This window comes from Halichoerus grypus, chromosome 14 (assembly GCF_964656455.1).
Source record: "Halichoerus grypus chromosome 14, mHalGry1.hap1.1, whole genome shotgun sequence".
In the NCBI taxonomy this organism is placed as follows: Eukaryota; Metazoa; Chordata; class Mammalia; order Carnivora; family Phocidae; genus Halichoerus; species Halichoerus grypus.
This window is the reverse complement of record NC_135725.1, coordinates 73,043,260-73,060,677: the sequence shown is the minus strand read 5'-3', so window position 1 is coordinate 73,060,677 and position 17,418 is coordinate 73,043,260. Positions and strand designations below refer to the sequence as shown.

At 36.4% G+C, this 17,418-nt stretch overlaps 1 protein-coding gene across 1 annotated transcript in view; it reads right to left on the bottom strand.

Moving 5' to 3' along the window:
* Positions 1 to 956: 956 nt before the first annotated feature.
* UGCG (UDP-glucose ceramide glucosyltransferase) overlaps positions 957 to 17,418 on the bottom strand; it is a 38,256-nt gene continuing 21,794 nt past the window's right edge. The window contains exons 3-9 of the mRNA XM_036090942.2: positions 11,958 to 12,060; positions 11,147 to 11,248; positions 9,576 to 9,688; positions 6,145 to 6,323; positions 5,010 to 5,096; positions 3,964 to 4,153; positions 957 to 3,461 (exon numbers count right to left, since the gene is read on the bottom strand). Coding sequence (XP_035946835.1) covers positions 3,291 to 3,461; positions 3,964 to 4,153; positions 5,010 to 5,096; positions 6,145 to 6,323; positions 9,576 to 9,688; positions 11,147 to 11,248; positions 11,958 to 12,060 — 945 coding nt within the window. The 3' untranslated portion in view covers positions 957 to 3,290. The remainder of the gene's footprint in view (positions 3,462 to 3,963; positions 4,154 to 5,009; positions 5,097 to 6,144; positions 6,324 to 9,575; positions 9,689 to 11,146; positions 11,249 to 11,957; positions 12,061 to 17,418) is intronic.

Sequence of the window (17,418 nt, the reverse complement as noted above, 5' to 3'; positions counted from 1 at the left end):
AAAAAGAAAAAAAAAAACTCCTTGTTTAAACAATGAGGTACAATATTTTCATCTCTCAATTTTAGAAAGATTTTGAAACCAGCCATTCTGTGTTTGAGCAAGGATACCAAACAACGAGCAGCTCTGTGCACTTTCTCGAACCATTTCGGCAACAGGTATCAGAAGACTGGAAGGAAATAATACATTAATGGTGGTTTCACGATTTCCTTTATTTATTTTAAAAAATTCAGATATAATTAACAGACCATAAAATTTGCCTTTTAAAGTATACAATTCAGAGTTTTTTGTCTATTCACAAGGTTGTGCAACCATCACTGCTGTTTTACGGCAAAACATTTTCATCATTTCAAATTCTTTTCAGACTCTTCCTCCCCTGGGATCTGCTCTCCAGTTAAAAGTATTCTGCCCTCACAGGCTGATGGTGAAATAGGCCTGGAAATGCCTCCAGCTTGGGAGGAGCCTGGCCCTGGACAGTGCGGGGGTCGGGCTTAGCAATCTCCCATCTGGGTCTCCAGCCAGTGGAGCCATTTCTTTCCTTTCCCAGCCACTGGAGTGGTACCATCTAAAAGGCTGAGTCAGGCTGTGAGCTAAGGCGGGAGGGGGGGCCAAAGGGGCCAAAAAGGGCCAAAGCTTCTCAGGTCTGCCTGCTCAGAACAAGCAGAGCTCAGGCCTCACCCCGGAATAACTGAACCAGAATCTCCTGTGGGCAAGGGCGAGGCATCTGTATTTTTTTTTTTTTTTAAAATTCTCCGGGTGGTTCTAACATGCAACCAACGTAGAAAAGCCCAATGTGAAGCCATAAGCCTGACTGTAGTGCAGGTAAAAAGGAAGATTTCAAAATTAACACTTGACAGAATTCTCCCAGTAATTCTGCTATGCATGGTGGAACATGTTATTTACAAAAATATAAAATAAAAAAAGGAAAGACAGTAAACAAAAATACATTATTGTTAATGTTTTGATTGTATTCAAATTTTTATTTTGAACAAAAAACTTAATACAATGATTTTAAATAATAAAACGTGGTATATTCTAGATACTTGTTGGTATTTTTGTTTTAAATTTGGACTCCTACAGTTCTGTTGTGATGCTTCCTTCAACATTTATATTATTTCTTACCATATTATCACCACTCTAAACTTGCTAAACAAAGAATCACTCTAAGTGAAGCTTCACTTGAAGCTTCACTTTACCACAGAAAACACACATACAGAACAGTCATTTTTATATTTACAAAACACAAGAAGTCTGTCCAGCCATTTGGATTTGTTGTTACATTGCCCATACTGAGATTAGCAAAAAGCTAACTAATAAGCAAGATTTCACTTCAGCAGTGCAAAAGATGGCATCAACCAAACTTCATTAAACAAACCGACAAATTACAAATTCAGTAAAATTCAACTTGTGTAATAGAGATTAAAAAAAAAAACACAAAGTGGGTCACAACTAGACTGGTTTTCACTGTGCAACTTTCCTCAGAGAACAACACTACCCATTTCACATAGAAAGGAATATGCATCAAAGCCTTTGTTCATGAAAAAAATGCCCTCCAAATTTGTCATAAGGCGCAAAAAAAAAAAAAAAAAAATTTTTTTTTTTTTTGAATGAAGCAGTTTGGCCCAGAGAAAAGCTTATACATAATGTGTATACATAGTATATACACATTAATAGCTACAATTGAAACCATGTTAGTCATTAGACAATTAAATGAATTGGCTCAGTGCAGTGAAAATGTGTCCATTTTCTATAAATATGTAATTATTGCTGATATGCTACACATGATGCTTTGACACGGAAACTGTAGTAACTTAGACTTGCAAGCCGCCATATTGCCGGCGTCGGCCCTGCGGCAGGCGTTCACGTGGACAACATGCCATCCAATCCTGAAGAAAAAGCAAAAATTCCACTACAGAAAAAAAAAGGCTTATGCACTGTCCCTTACATTTTTGCCTATTTTTTTAAAAAAAAACAATAACTAGTCCAGTTCACCACAAGTTAAGTACAACCTGACAAGCAAGTTTAGCGGCAGGATGGGGAGAGAAGAGTGAAAGACAGCATGCATTTACAACTAGCGCCGATCTAGTCTATTCTGTCATACAAACTGGAATACAAAAATCCAATTTAAATAAGACTAGACTAACTGTAAGAGTTAAAAAAAAAAACACATACACAGTAGACTTAGTTTGATACTGATTAATTTTAAGAGGAAAACTCATCTTGTCCCCACTTAATACTCTACTGCAATTTATTTGATGGCTAGAATATTTACTTACTTAAAAAAGATATTAAATACCTGTATCATGAAATTACATTCTTTTTAACAATAAGACATACTGTGTAAGAAAATAGCTCATGTGTGAAATGTGTCTGAAATGCATTTTTCCTCATAACTATCAAAACATCCACTCACACTAAAACAAAACCACCACCACCCCCCCCCCCAAAAAAAAGTTCAGGAAAGATGGGGTGGGGTCGGGTAAGGAGCAAGGAAGGAAAGGTTTACCAGCACAGTGATTAACAATGGTTCAAGACAGAACCAACAGGAGTTGGTCAAAAGGATGCCTTCAATACATGGCTACAATTAAAAACCCAACTCAACCACTTTTGGTTCATTGCAGTGAGACCAAAAAAATCTCTCTCACAGATTCATATAAATACTAGACTCCAGCTCTTTTATTATTAAAGTTTTCCCATTTGTTTTTGCAAGGCCTAGCTACCTTATTACAATTTATATTTGCTCTGCAACAACTACAAGAGGTAGGCATAGAGCATGAAAAAGTTTCTTAGTTAGTACCCCGCTGTGGGCTGTCCACCACATAATACCTTTCACTTTAGACACGTAAAGGGATTACTTTCTAGCCTTTCCTAAACCCCAAAACAAAGCTGCTGCCATCCCATGAATGTTCTAAAAGAGTGTACTCACAAATAAGAAACTTTCTCTACTGAAGGATACTGTCATAGTGTTTGTTGCAGAGCATTCATATATTTATATATATATATTTATTTATTTTTAAAAAATAAACAAACAACAACAAAAACCAAACCCAGGTTCCTAGAACCAATTCTCTTGATTCACTACTTCCACAAAATAAAGTGTACCATTTGGCCAAGACTACAGATGTGTTTTTTTTTTTCTTCACAGATGCAAGTGCCATGCAAAATAAATTAAAGAACAGATATCAAACATACATGTGATAAAACTACTGAAGGTAGATCTTTAAAAGCATTTATATAAACATAATTTATAATACTTCTCTTTTTTTCCTTTATGTACAGTCACAAAGCTGTCGTTATACATCTAGAATTTCCTCCGCTGTGCCTCCACAGCGCAATCTGTAGCGACCAGTTCTCCAGCTTATGGTAGGGTCCCATAATGCCGACAAAAAAATGTATATTGTCATGGATTCACGGATGAACCAGGCTACTGCATAATCAAGTTTTGAGAAACACAGTGTGCCACCCTGGGGATTTAAAAAAAAAAAAAAACAACAACAACTGACTGACCGACTGTCGAACTAGACACAGTTAAAAAAAATGAAATTCTTCAATTTCACTCTTTTAAATACACTACATAAAAATCAAGCCTGCTTCTTTGTATGATTTAACTGCCATGCTATATCTGTTAAAAAGTGTTAATGATGAGTAGAAAAACCATTAAAATCATGGCTATCCTGACCTATTTTAGTGTGAATACTTGATTCTTTGGGGAGCCTTAATAAAAATCATTTTATTACATTATTTTTTGAGCCTTAATAAAAGTCATAGTATAACTACCAACTGAAAGTTGAAAATCAAGTTGAGTTTTGCATCCGCATTCTACTAAGGAAAGTAATGTTTAAACCTGATATTAACCTTCAATGGGAAGCTAAAGAATGGCTCAGATAGATTTCTTCAACCTTTTCTACATTAAAATAGTTCTAGTTCTACCAGATGACTGCCAGCCTCTTCATGCCAGCCACATACCTGGACACCCCTGAGTTGAACGTAGTCAAATATAAACCAGGCCAGGCAATGACACATGAAAAATACCATAATATCCCATCTGAATACATGGTGGGCCGCCCATCCGATAATCAAACTGGCAACAAAGCACTCTGAAATTGGCTCACAAATTATTGTAGCAGGAAGCATGTTAATTCGCAATTTGGTCCACCTTAAAAAAAAAAAAAAAAAAGATTTTCTTTAAACAACAGCTTGGTTACAAGACTAATCAATTTTCCCCCCAAATGATCAGCTCTTTACCCTGTAATATAAAGGCCTCCTCTTTAAAGAGTATTTAATGAATTTCTTTTCTATTTTTATTCAGTATATATAAAAAAAGCCTATAAATTCATTTGTATGGATTATAGAAGTCAAAATATAGAAAGTTAGAAAACAGAGATCAGCATATTGAAGAAATCAAATTCTCAACATCTTTTTAATTCTTTTTTTTTTTTTTTTTAAAGATTTTATTTATTTGACAGAGAGAGACAAAGCGAGAGAAGGAACACAAGCAGGGGGAAGGGGAGAGGGAGAAGCAGGCTTCCCACCGAGCAGGGAACCCAATGCGGGGCTTGATCCCAGGACCCTGGGATCATGACCTGAGCCGAAGGCAGACGCTTAACTGACTGAGCCACCCAGGCACCCTTTTTTTTAATTCTTTATTTAAATTCAACTTAGTTAACATATACTGTATTACTGGTTTCAGAGGTAGAATTTAGTGATTCATCAGTTACATATAACACCCAGTGCTCATTACATCATGTGCCCTCCTTAATGTCCGTCACCCAGTTACCCCACCCCCCACCCACCTCAACATCTCTTTATTGAATGCTTTCAGGGTTACACAGCAAAGAAAATGTATTTATACAATAAATTTATTTTAATAATGATGTTAAACTCTCTTTTCTGGAACTAAGCAAAATTTGACTTTTAGATATTTTAAATACCAAGTTAGACCATGTAAAAATTACTCCCCCCACCCTTTTTCTTTTAACCAAGTATAAAAAGAAAAAAACCAGCTGATTTACCTGATCATTCTGGACTGAAACTGGGAAATTGAGTAAGAGCCAGAGTTTTGCATTGCAACCTGAGTGGACATCGCAAACCTCCAGCCTCTGAAAATTAAGACAATTATAAAATGTACTAAGATGATGATGAACACATACAGGCATGACTGACTATGCATTTACTCATCACTATAAAGAGGAAGCAACCGTTGGTGTTCAGGGGGAGCCTAGTTCTCAGGATTAGCACCCTACTTGGGGTATATCATACTTATGGATGTTTTAGCAATTACACAGGCCCATGACAGTACCATCTACAGCTGGAAGGAACTACAACCCCTCCGTTTACAGTTTAAGAAACTTAAAATACAGACATTCTGAAAGTACTAAGTGGAGTGGGTTCTGTATTTCATAGTTTAGTCCCTGATCACTACTAAACAAAACCAAAACACCACCAGCTCAAATGGGGGGCGGCGGGGGAGATACATGTGATACGTGCGTATCAACAAGATATCCACATGTTGTGGATATTCAACAAGAAATGCAAACAAAATGCAGCATTATGTATCTCATGGGAAACACTATGAAACTATGAGCCACATGAATAACATCATGAAAGAATTTTAAAAGCATACCTCAATTTTTAAAATCTTATCTTTAGTAAATTATCACACAAGGCAATGAAAACCCTTTTAAAAGCAAACAAGTATTTTGTGACAGAGAAATGTTATTAAGTCATTCTGTGAATCGTTAGGTGGCTTCATAGCAAAGCACCAAATAATCTACTGAGAAATTCCAAAATGCGAAATCATATTCTTTAAATTTTCACCTGCTGGCTTATGACTGCACTAATATTTTTAATTCTTCTAAAACACATAGAAATTTACATCTATAATAATGTAAATTTATAATCACAGAGAAGCTTCTTTTAATGTCAAACCACGTTAAAGAATCTAAAAGAATCAGAACACTTATTTTCTTCACTTATTTCTTTCATAACGTATCTATGAATAGGAATTACTTTGTAAAATATTAACCTATTCTGTACTCACCAGCAAGAAATAAAATAGCCCCAAACCCATGGGTTTAAAAAATATAATAAACCAACAGGAGCCAGCTACTAAGACTACTACAGCCTGATGTCATTTCGTTTGCTTACCGGTCAGCTATGGCTTTGGCCATAAAGTAATCTTCGGCAATGTACTGAGCAAAAGCTATAAGCCCTCCTGCTTGATCTAACACATCCTTTCTCATTAAACAAGACATTCCCGTCACACATTTGAAACCAGTTACGTTGGCAGAGATATATGACCTTGGATGAGAAGTTCCAAAATATACCTGCCAAAACAAAAGCAAGAACATTTATGCATAATTAGAATGCTATGTTAAAAGTATGGTATTTATAAACATTGTTTTCTTCCTAATGAACCTCCTTTAAGTATGACTGAGTATCTTATTATTCTTATAAAATTACCTGAATAAAAGTTATTACAAAATAATGTTTACATGTAGCGGGCAATCAGTAATTTCTTTTTTTTTTTTTTAAGATTTTATTTATTTATTTGACAGAGAGAGACCAGCGAGAGAGGGAACACAAGCAGGGGGGGGGGGAGGGGAGAAGCAGGCTTCCTGCAGAGCAGGGAGCCCGATGCGGGGCTCGATCCCAGGACCCTGGGATCATGACCTGAGCCGAAGGCAGACGCTTAACGACTGAGCCACCCAGGCGCCCCAATCAGTAATTTCTTATTTGATTGACTATTCTATTTTTTTTTTCAAGATTTATTTATTTATTTTAGAGAGAGCAAGAGAGAGAGAGCACGTGAGCAGGGGGCAGGGGCAGAGGGAGAGAGACTCTCAAGCGGACTTTGCACTGAGCGAGGAGCCCAATGTGGGGCTCGATCCCACGACCATGAGATCACGACCTGAGCCGAAACCAAGAGTCAGACGCTCAACCAACTGTGCCACCCAGGTGCCCCTAGATTGACTATTCTTGTTACCACTATTACAAAGAAAAATATACTTCTGGGAAAAAAAAGTGTATTCTATTCTCAGATAAATATTGTGTTCCATAAAGCTGCAAGATTCAAAGATTTATCCAAATAAAACGTAACTGGTATATAAAATAAATTAGGTAAAAATATCATTCACTGACATGTCAAATATTAACAAATATCTTACATAGCCTACTATCAAATGTTCGTGTAATGACACACACACACCCCTACATACACAAGTGTATGTACGTGAATGTACATGTGTACTCACACACGCATACATACATACAAACACCACCTATAGGTGTATCAACCTACAGGACAATCCTATTTTAATTCCTTTCATAGCTAGCTGCTTCCTGCCCAAGTCACTGAGCTTTTTCCCGATTTCCCCAATGTTATTTTTCAATGTATTTTTCATAAACAGGGTAGATACTAAAATTCTGTCTCCCATTTTACTCCCCCTTTCCCTAGATATGCTTTGAAGTCATGAGCTATGCAAGTTGCTAAGTTAGTGGTAGAATAAAATGGTCATCACCCTAATTATTAGACATAAAACATTATTATTTACATCTGAGATACGCTGCCTTTTCCAATTAGCTTGAGAGGAGAACGGTGATTTTTCTCAATGGCAGGAGTTATGCACACAGCGTGGAACAAGAGAATTATCAGGGGTGATGAAGAAGATGATTCTTGCTACCTACCCTATGTCCAGACTTCAACGAAGCTTTGATGTTTGTGGGACTGAACTGAACCAAATATATAAGACCAGAAGCACACATCTTAATTCCTTAAGCAGTTATTATGTGGGGCTTTAAGAATGAGGTGTAAATAGGGACTATGTCAACGGCTCCCAGGATTTCTTTACAGACTTGAAACAATCCCTCTATTTCCATTCACTCTAAGTACGGCAAAAGGGGCCTTTAAGGATTAAATTTAACCTCAGGGACTGACCGTGATCTAGGAGATGTGGCATACCACTGCCATATACATCAACTTGGATATTTCTAAAACAAAAATACAATGTGGCATATAAGAATAAAAAGTATTTTATTTTAAAGTAGCGGCTCAGAGTTTCTCTTAATAAACAAAAACTCCGGTATTTAAAGATTTAACAATTTCTTGCAATAGGACAAATATATTCATAGGCAATATTAAGAGCTCATAGCTCAAACTGCCAAAGGTTAAATTCCACTCACAATGTGCCTTTACCCCCTTAGATCTGTGGTAATCACAAGACTGAAATACAAAATAATGTAAGTGCAGATATGCTTAAAAGCAAGTTGATATATTTAAAAGACTACAACCGTATATCCTTCCCTGATGACATTAAGGCAAGTTTTTCTTCCCAAATGTGTTAACAGCACAGGAATGGTTAAATCAGGTATAGAACATACATATGATAGACTGTGACACAGCCCATAAAAATTAATAACTTTCTAAAAAGTTATTAATGATATGGAGAAAAGCTAATGAAGTGACAAAAGTCAACTTATTTTTTAAAAGCACATAGAAAAAAACAGAAACTTCCTCTAATAGGTAGGGTTATGGGTTGTTTTTTATTTTTTGCTTCTTTTATTTTTCCAAAATTTATAGTTTACATTTCTGTTAATAGGGTGAAGAGAAAAAAAAAAGGAAAACTCAAAGTAAGTTTCTCAGGTAACTTTTAGAAATCTGTTTTTAAAGGAAATCAAACAGGGGTGCCTGGGTGGCTCAGTTGGTTAAGCGCCTGTCTTTGGTTCAGATCATGATCTCGGGGTCCTGGGATCAAGGGTCCCCCCCATGTCAGGCTTTCCTGCTCAGCGGGGAGTCTGCTTCTCCCTCTTTCTCTCCCTCTGCGCCCCCACCCCCGGCCAAGCTCCAGAACACTCTCCCCTCTCAAATTAAAAAAAAAAAAATCTTTAAAAAAAGTAGGACATCAAATGGATTTTATAATGATTTGTATGAATAATTTTCCCTTTTTTGTATATTTAAAATACTCTGGGGATGCCTGGGTGGCTCACTTGGTTGAGCATCTGCCTTTGGCTCAGGTCATGATCCCAGCGTCCTGGGATCGGTCCCGCGTCAGGCTCCCTGCTCAGCGGGAAGCCTGTTTCTTCCTCTGCCTGCCGTTCCCCCTGCTTGTGCACTCTCTCTCTCTGACAAATAAATAAAATCTTTAAAAACTAAAATATTCTGTGATATTTAAAAAAGATTCTTTTCAGACTGGATCTCTGAAAGAATTATATGCCATGTGCTTTTATGTAAATCAGTAGTCTAGAACCTAACTCTAGATCTGAGAGCGAGAGCCGTAAGGAGAAAGAATACACTCTGTTCAGCTGGTGATGAGACCGTAAGAGGAATTTCCTGTGCACATTCCTTCTCTGCCAGAGGGCAGTTACGTTCAGCTGTGAGTGATTCCAGGGGCCCAAAAATGTCTTCAGTAAGAAAACAACTACTCTCATCGTGAGGATGTCAGTATCTAGCAAGTTAAAACAGACTTAATCACAGTTAACTTCGGGTAGCTCATCCCAACTCTCAGACCTAAACTAGTCTCAGGTTTCTGGTAGATGAGGGATGTGACAATAGGAATATTACATATGACCACCATACTTACCTGTTCTAATGTGGCGGCAAAGCCCTGTCTGTCTGCTACATAAGGCAGACCATGAACCAGGCCTACTTTCTCTGTCATTTGGTTAACCATGTCAGTGAGTGTGTCTGGAATTACTACAATGAAAAAAACAAAAAGGTGGCAAGGGAGAGAGAGAAAAAAAATTATTTTTAGTAAAGTGCCCACTAATGTGAAACATATTTTGTGAGCTATTATCCTTTTTTAATATTTGGATCTAATAGAATCATTCTCAATCACTTTTCTAAGTAGAATACACATCCCAAAAAAGGCATAATACATGATAAGCTAATTTACACGATACATTTTCAGGCTAATAAATACCTAACATGTACCAGAGACAGGATATACCTTGAAAATGTTACTCTCCCTGTTTCAGAACCTCCAAACTGGACTAGAGACAGTATGTCCTAAAAGAAAAGGTACAGGAGCAGAGCTCTAAAGGACCTCGGTCCTTATGTTGGTTCCCGCATTCTCTAACTATAGGAAATGAGCCTCCACTTTCTTAGAGGGTATGAGATATCCCATCTCCTAAAACCGCTAATGCTAATGCGAACTGAATGGCATGATACTTGACAGGGATGTGTACATATGTTATGAAAACGTAACAAATATATGAGAAAAACAACTGAACATAGCAAACACGAAGAATGAACATAATCTCTGACCACGAACTGAGGGATCTGTAATGATCCTGATTAATTAGGCATGCCACACTTCTATTAGTTTCAAATCTGCATTTTAAGCTAATAAAAAAATTTAAATCATTGTCCCCTCTTCAAATAGCAAACATCTCATATCTTTTTACATGACTTTATTTTTATTTCCTTCAAGTCTTACGAACGAAATCTACTCTATAAAGTGTACTTGGACCTTAAATACAGTGGTTCTCAACTGCTGCCCTGCAGGGGACATTTTGCAACGTCTAGAGACAGTTTTTGGTTGTCACAACCAAGAAAGAGGTGCTACTGGCATTCAGTGTGTAGAGGCCCGGGATACTTGCTAATCATCCCACAGGGCAGCCTCAGCAACAAAGAGCTATCCAGCCCAAAATGCTAAGGTCAAGAAACTTGTGGTAATTAGATATAAATATTTAAAAATGCAAAACTGCAAATTATAATTTCAGTATATAAACGCCTTCCTACTAAAATAAGCCATGTATGTATTTTGGTAATACATTCACCTATTAATTTTTGTGAACTACATTTTGTGTGAGATAGTATATTATTGGTGCCACAAACAGATCATGAACTAGGGAAAATTTACAACTATGAAAAATCCTATATAAGGGGCTGTAAAATGGACCATGACTATCTTTTTCTTAATAGCTGGAATTTTCTCTTTAAAGCAAAATATTTTTATACATGTAACATTCTAGGTTAGCATTACAAAATTCCAAATCTTAGTAAGTATAACTTGACATTTTACCATGAAATAAGATGAAATAAATTACTTTGTTAGGCAAATAAAAAGGATTGACAAATATATTTTCAGACTGCTTTTGGCATTTTACCATCAAATGGATAGTTTTGTGAAATAAATAAAAAGAAGCTCACCTCTTATTCCACTATCACAAATCCATATCAGATCATACTTTGCAACTTCATATCCTGGCATTAAATTATTAATTTTAGGATTAATGCCAACTTTTTTGCCACCTAAAAATGTAAAGGTGCAACAGTGAAAAAGATTCATGCAATACTGAAAATATTTTCTATAATACAGATATAGGGTAGAGAGAAGTGAAAAGTACTTTCATACATAATAATTTAAACAAACATACTTTATCATTATGCTTAACATTCCTTATTATTCGTAACATTTAGAAATTGTTCATTCTCAAAGAGAATTTCTTTGAAAACATTATTTTCAGTTTTTTAATTCTTAAATGCATCAGTAGTAAGTATGAATCAATGTTTAATGGCAAATATCTCTCTACAAGTCTTCAGAATAAACCTATAGGCTTTTGAAAAACATTTTTAAAAATATATATATATTCTTTTTGTAATATCATAAGAGCAAATTCTATCAATCACTCCCAATTACAGTGAATGTGATATAGAAAAGCCCACAGATCGAAAATATTAAAGAAACAAAAAAACAGACTCTCATGTCTGATTGAGAAAACAGGGTAATTGGGGGGGAGGGAGTAGGGGTTTTTGTTGTTATTTTGTTAATCCCAGATATGAAAAAAACCTGTGTTTTTAGAACTTAAGTTTTCTCAAAAGGATATAAACATATCCTATCACTACTCCAACATGCATAAAGCAAACATGCTAATAACTTCACTCTAGTTTAATACAAAGATTGCTGATACTTAATATTATTAAAGCAAAAGGGTTATTGCCGAAGTAAGTTGTTACCTACCAATAAACAATCTAGCATCAACATTTGGGTATTTTCCAAGAAGCTTCTTACATACATCAATGGCTGGATCATCATGATCTTGTACACAAAGGAGGACTTCATACTAGTCAAAGAACACATTTTATGTAAATTAATCTCTTACAAAAATAAGCACATTATTAGTATTTGCTGACTGATAAAAAGGCGTTAGGAAAAACAAGCAATTGTACACACACAGTTTAAAGTTAAGAGAGTACTCATAATGGATGCAAACACTTATGATATCAAGTGTTGCTTTAATTGAGAGCAGCTTCTCCCTGAACAGGGGCCTATTTGCAAACAGAAGAGATCATGAAGGGCCTGGCAGCCCTCACAGCTGAGGGCCATTCCCAGATAGGCATGACCTGATAATTAAACTGGATCTCAAGCTTCTCCGTGGCTCCGAAGCTTTACCAAATACTCACAGGGTGCCCAGCAGTGTAAACGCAACATAGAAAGCAAAATAAACACCCCCTCTGTTCTCTAGAAGCTTGGTCTCTGAATTTATCATTTCATGAAGGTGCTATCAATTACGTATCAACTCCCCTTATGATCAATTTAAAGCACTTTCCCAAACTCTTCGCATGAAAAGGACAAAGGGAGTTTAGATTTTTGCTGTATAGTAATTTCTGAAATAAAATAGAATTTGACTAAAAATCTATCATCCTGAAAAGCACGGTTAGCCTTTTAACAATGAAAATACCCAGGGTTCTATTCTGCTCAGTAGGTTAGGGAGTCATTTCTTTGCACTTGACTGGTTTGGTCCTTTACCCTGGGATATTTATTTAAAGAAGATAATACTGGGCCCCACTCTTACTTTTGAATTAGAACTCAGGGGGTGATTCTGACATGTAACCAGGTTTATAAAATCTTGAGCTAAACTTTAAGTTACCAATTAGTAAACTACTAAATTTTTAAAAAGTATCTGCTTTCACATACAAAGATGCTACTTCAATATTTTATGGGGTATTCTAAGTAGTAATTTTTTTTTTCCAGAAGTGCTATTAAATTCATGCTGACTCTGCAACAAATTTCCTACCAATCTTTTTCTAAAATGGGGTTGGCATTTTTAAGCAAAGGAGGGAGGTTAATTATGTCCACGAAAAAAATAACAAATCCATGGGTCCTAAAAAATAAAAAGAACTAAAGACATAACTTTTTAAGTGTCTAACATACAGGGACTAGCCCAGGTAAAGGGGAAACTCAGCAAAAACTGGCAATATGGAAATTGGTGGCTGAGTATGAAAAGGGGCCAGGACTAAGGTCAAAGAAGGAGATAATACGATTTTTTAAGTGCAAAAAAAAAAAAAAATGTTTTCTCAATAATTAAGTAGAGGGGAAAACAATGTATACTTCCCTCATACTTTCCACCTATTATTAGCATACATTCTATCAACTATCTACCTTTAATGATGACTGACCAAAATTGCCACTCAGGAGGTATCAAAACCAACTTTACAACTACCCAGTCTCCAGGGACCAGATAAAAATCGGAGGATGGGAAGGACACCACTCTGGCCCACACCCTTGAATTTCCCAAAGGGTTGACTCTTAAGTCCTATAAAGCATCAGTCATCCTCGAAACCTGACGCTCAAAACAATGTTTGGCTGAACCAGCCAAAAGGCACTGACCTTAACAATGAAGATCAGAAAGATTAAGTGACCTTCCAAAGGGTAAAAGTAACAATTGGCTTCCCTACTAGAGCAAGCTGTTCAGCCAGGCTTGCGGTAAAGAATTCCTTGTTTTTCCAAACAGCCAGGCTTGCGGTAAAGAATTCCTTGTTTTTCCAAACACCGCATGGTTTCTTTAATGCTTTTACAATTTATGCTGTTTTGCAGGTATGACCGAATACAGTGAAAGGGATATTCATAAGTGATATAATTCCATAAAATATAATGAAAAAGCTTTGTAAAATATATGTTCTAGAAATGATTTCAAAGGAGGCAGAGTTTACCTTTCTTCAAATGCAAGATTTAAAATTTTTATTTTAGGGGCACCTGGGTGGCTCAGTCAGTTGTGTTCAACTCTTGATTTCAGCTCAGGTCATGCTCTCAGGATCCTGAGAGCTGGAGTTCCACATGGGGCTCCCTACTCAGCAGGGAGTCTGCTTGAGATTTTCTCTCTCTCCCTCTGCCCCTCCCCCTGCTTGTACTCTCTAAAATAAATACTTCAAAAAATTAAAGTTTTTATTTTTATTGATTATACTTCTTAAACTTAATTTTAAACAAAAATCAAAAACCTCCTGATTAGCCAGGGTGCAAATAAAACTCAATTCACATTATCTAAAAAACGTTAAGACTCTTATTAAAAAACACATAACTTTTGCTTGTTTCTGAAATTGAAAATGAAAATCATACCAAATAGGAGGTAAGCATTTCACGTATTTCCTAAAGTATGAGATTTTAACCAGGAGTTCGTTTTTTAGCTGTGATAATCACCTGTGTCTTCAGTTTGATCAAACATTTTATTTGCTAGGAATCTCTATTAGAATAGTTAAGTCACTCTAACTACCCTGCAACTGGCAAAACACAACATTATCAAATTGGTTAAAGGCTTTCTTAGTTAACACACAAAAAAATTTCTGAAATGTTTTTTAAAGACTGTGTTTATTTACTTATTTAGACAGAGAGTGCATGAGTTGGCGGGGGGGGGGGCGGGGGCAGACGAACAGAGGGAGAGGGACAAGCGGACTCTGCGCAGAGCCCAATGTGGGCTGGATCTCACGACCCTGAGATCATGACCTGAGCTGAAATCAAGAGGCGGAGGAGGCTTAACTGACTGAGCCACCCAGGCGCCCCTGGATATTTTTATATTATCTTAAGGATGGGACATAAGTATATATGTTCAAAAACATAATGTTTATTAAAAATATTACACTTTAAAAATATTTCAAGATAACATTTACTTTATAAATCTGAAAGGGCTATAAGATATAGTGAATTCCATTATAAATCGGTGTATTATGAATACATAAAGTCTAGAAATAAACCCCAGAGTAGTTTAGATAAGAAGGTTAGTGTTCCACAACTCTTTGGTAAGGTTACTATACAAATAGCTAAACTGGCTAATTTTCCCTTTTTCTTTTCAAACAGTGCAATGACTAAAAGGCTGAGAACAAGAGAGGTGCAGGAAATCCACCAACTGGGATTCAGCCCTTTGATATTTAAGAACTGAATATCTGAAACAGCAATAACCATGAATGCTACTTTTCAGTTTTTACAAATAAATTCAGATGCATACATAATATTAGATTTAGATATATAAATAACATTAGAAAAACCTCACTGATAAACTTTGCACTATAGCAAACAAAATAAAACATCCTCTTAAAATAGAAAACTGTTTTAATGATATTAATCAATCATATTGCATATCAAGTAGAAATATCTTGAACTATTCTATAAATAACTACACATTTTTACAGAAAAATTTTATGATGATATTTGGATGACAGCAGAATATGAATTTTCTATAACAGAACAGATTTAAACCCCAAATGCCTAGAACATTCTCTGGCATGGAGTGATTAATACACTTGTTAAGTTAATGCATTTATCCTTAGGATAACTTCTGAGTGAAAGACAGATGCCAGGAAGGAGATGTTTCATAAGAACACAGCTCTGAATTCAAAGTTTGGACAAGTAATATTACATACTTCTCTATTTTCAAGAAATTGTCTATACAGTTTTCCAAATTTACTTGGCGAATTCCTATCTTGCAGATTCACCACATATATTGTGCTTGGTCTTTTGATAATGGATTCGATTTTCTGTCTTCTCTAATTCTTTGTTTAGATCCTGTTAAGGGTAACTACACTACCAGCAAGAAAGAGTCCAAACATGGCACCGGACTTGTAACATTTTAAACCAATTCTGTATTTGCAAAAAAGGCAAAAAACCCACCATTATTACCACAGCCTCACTCTGGTAATAACTCTGATCATTTAATTTAAAAACTCTTCATATGGCCAGAATTTACTAACATAAAGCTGTCAAGCCATTTGAGACATTGCTGCATCTTCCCTCCGCGGCTAAATCTCTCCCTAAAACGCCGTCTATGCTGACACCAAGCTGAGCGCTCAATTTTGCGGAAAATGAATTGTATGGCTTTTTCATTATTTTTTTTCCCCCAAGGAATAAATATCAAAGTAAGTGGAGGAGTGCCTGGGTGGCTCAGTCCATTGGGCGGCTGCCTTCGGCTCTGGTCGTGATCCCGGCGTCCTGGGATCGAGTCCCGTGTGGGGCTCCTTGCTCAGCGGGGAGTCTGCTTCTCCCTCTCCCTCTGCTGCTGCTCCCCCTGCTTGTGCTCACGCTCTCTCTCTCAAATAAATAAAATCTTAAAAAAAAAAAAAAGAAAGAAAAAGTGGATTGGGGCTCCTGAGTGACACAGATGGTTAAGTGTCCCAACTCTTGGATTTGGCTCAGGTCGCAATCTGGGGGTCCTGGGATGGGGCCCCAAGTCAGGCTTCGAGCTCAGTGCAGAGTCTGCTTAGTAAGACTTCCTCTCCCTCTGTCCCCCACCCCCCGTCCATGCGTTCTCTCTCTCAAATAAATAAAATCTTAAAAAAAAAAAAAAAAAAAAACCCAAAATAAGTGGACTGACAAGATATGTAAATGTAAAGTAAAGAAATCTTTCAGGGCAATTAGTATAGTAACGATTCTCACCAAAATTTAAACCCAGAAATTCAGAACAAGTACCAGCAGTAAATCTTGCATGTGTCCAAAATTAAATAAAATTTCTAAACTTCAACATGTTCTTTTTCCAGAATGGTCTATAATGTTCGGAATCAAATCAGGAGGAAAACCTTATGTCCAGAATGAAACTGGACATACTTCTGGAAAACAATGTTCACACTCGAAAAAAAGCCAATAGTAAAGTCTGCTGGGCCTGGCAGTCAGACAGATGTCCCTTTCAGGACTACATGCCTCCTGGGTGACATAAGCAACTTGTCTGTTCACACTTAGATTTGTGGAATTTCAGCAGTTTAACTTCAGTTTCTTGTGGAACATCTGCCACTGGGCTTGGTCTTTTAAAAAGCCAATAAAATGCCATGAAGTCCAAGGTTTCCTTTAGATTGCAGGTCCCTAGCACTTTCCCTCCGCTTTCTATATTTTCTATTTACACAGCTAACAAACAGTACCTTTATAATTAGTAAAGTTCTGAAAAAAGAATAAAAACAATCTCTTATATATGTGGTTCCTCATTTTATAAGTATCAAAACAGCTTTCTCTGCGATCAATTTAAATACCTCAATGACGTAAGTGCAAAAAGAAGCAAAAACTAGAGCTCTTGAGATAATCTCAAATTGTAATAAAAAAAAATCTTCATTCATTCAGAAGAAATCAATTATTGATTTATCCCAAATGTTCAGGATTAATGGATACATATGTCCCTGGGTTATTTTTAGAAACTCTTTCTACAACTAAAACCCACACTAACTTC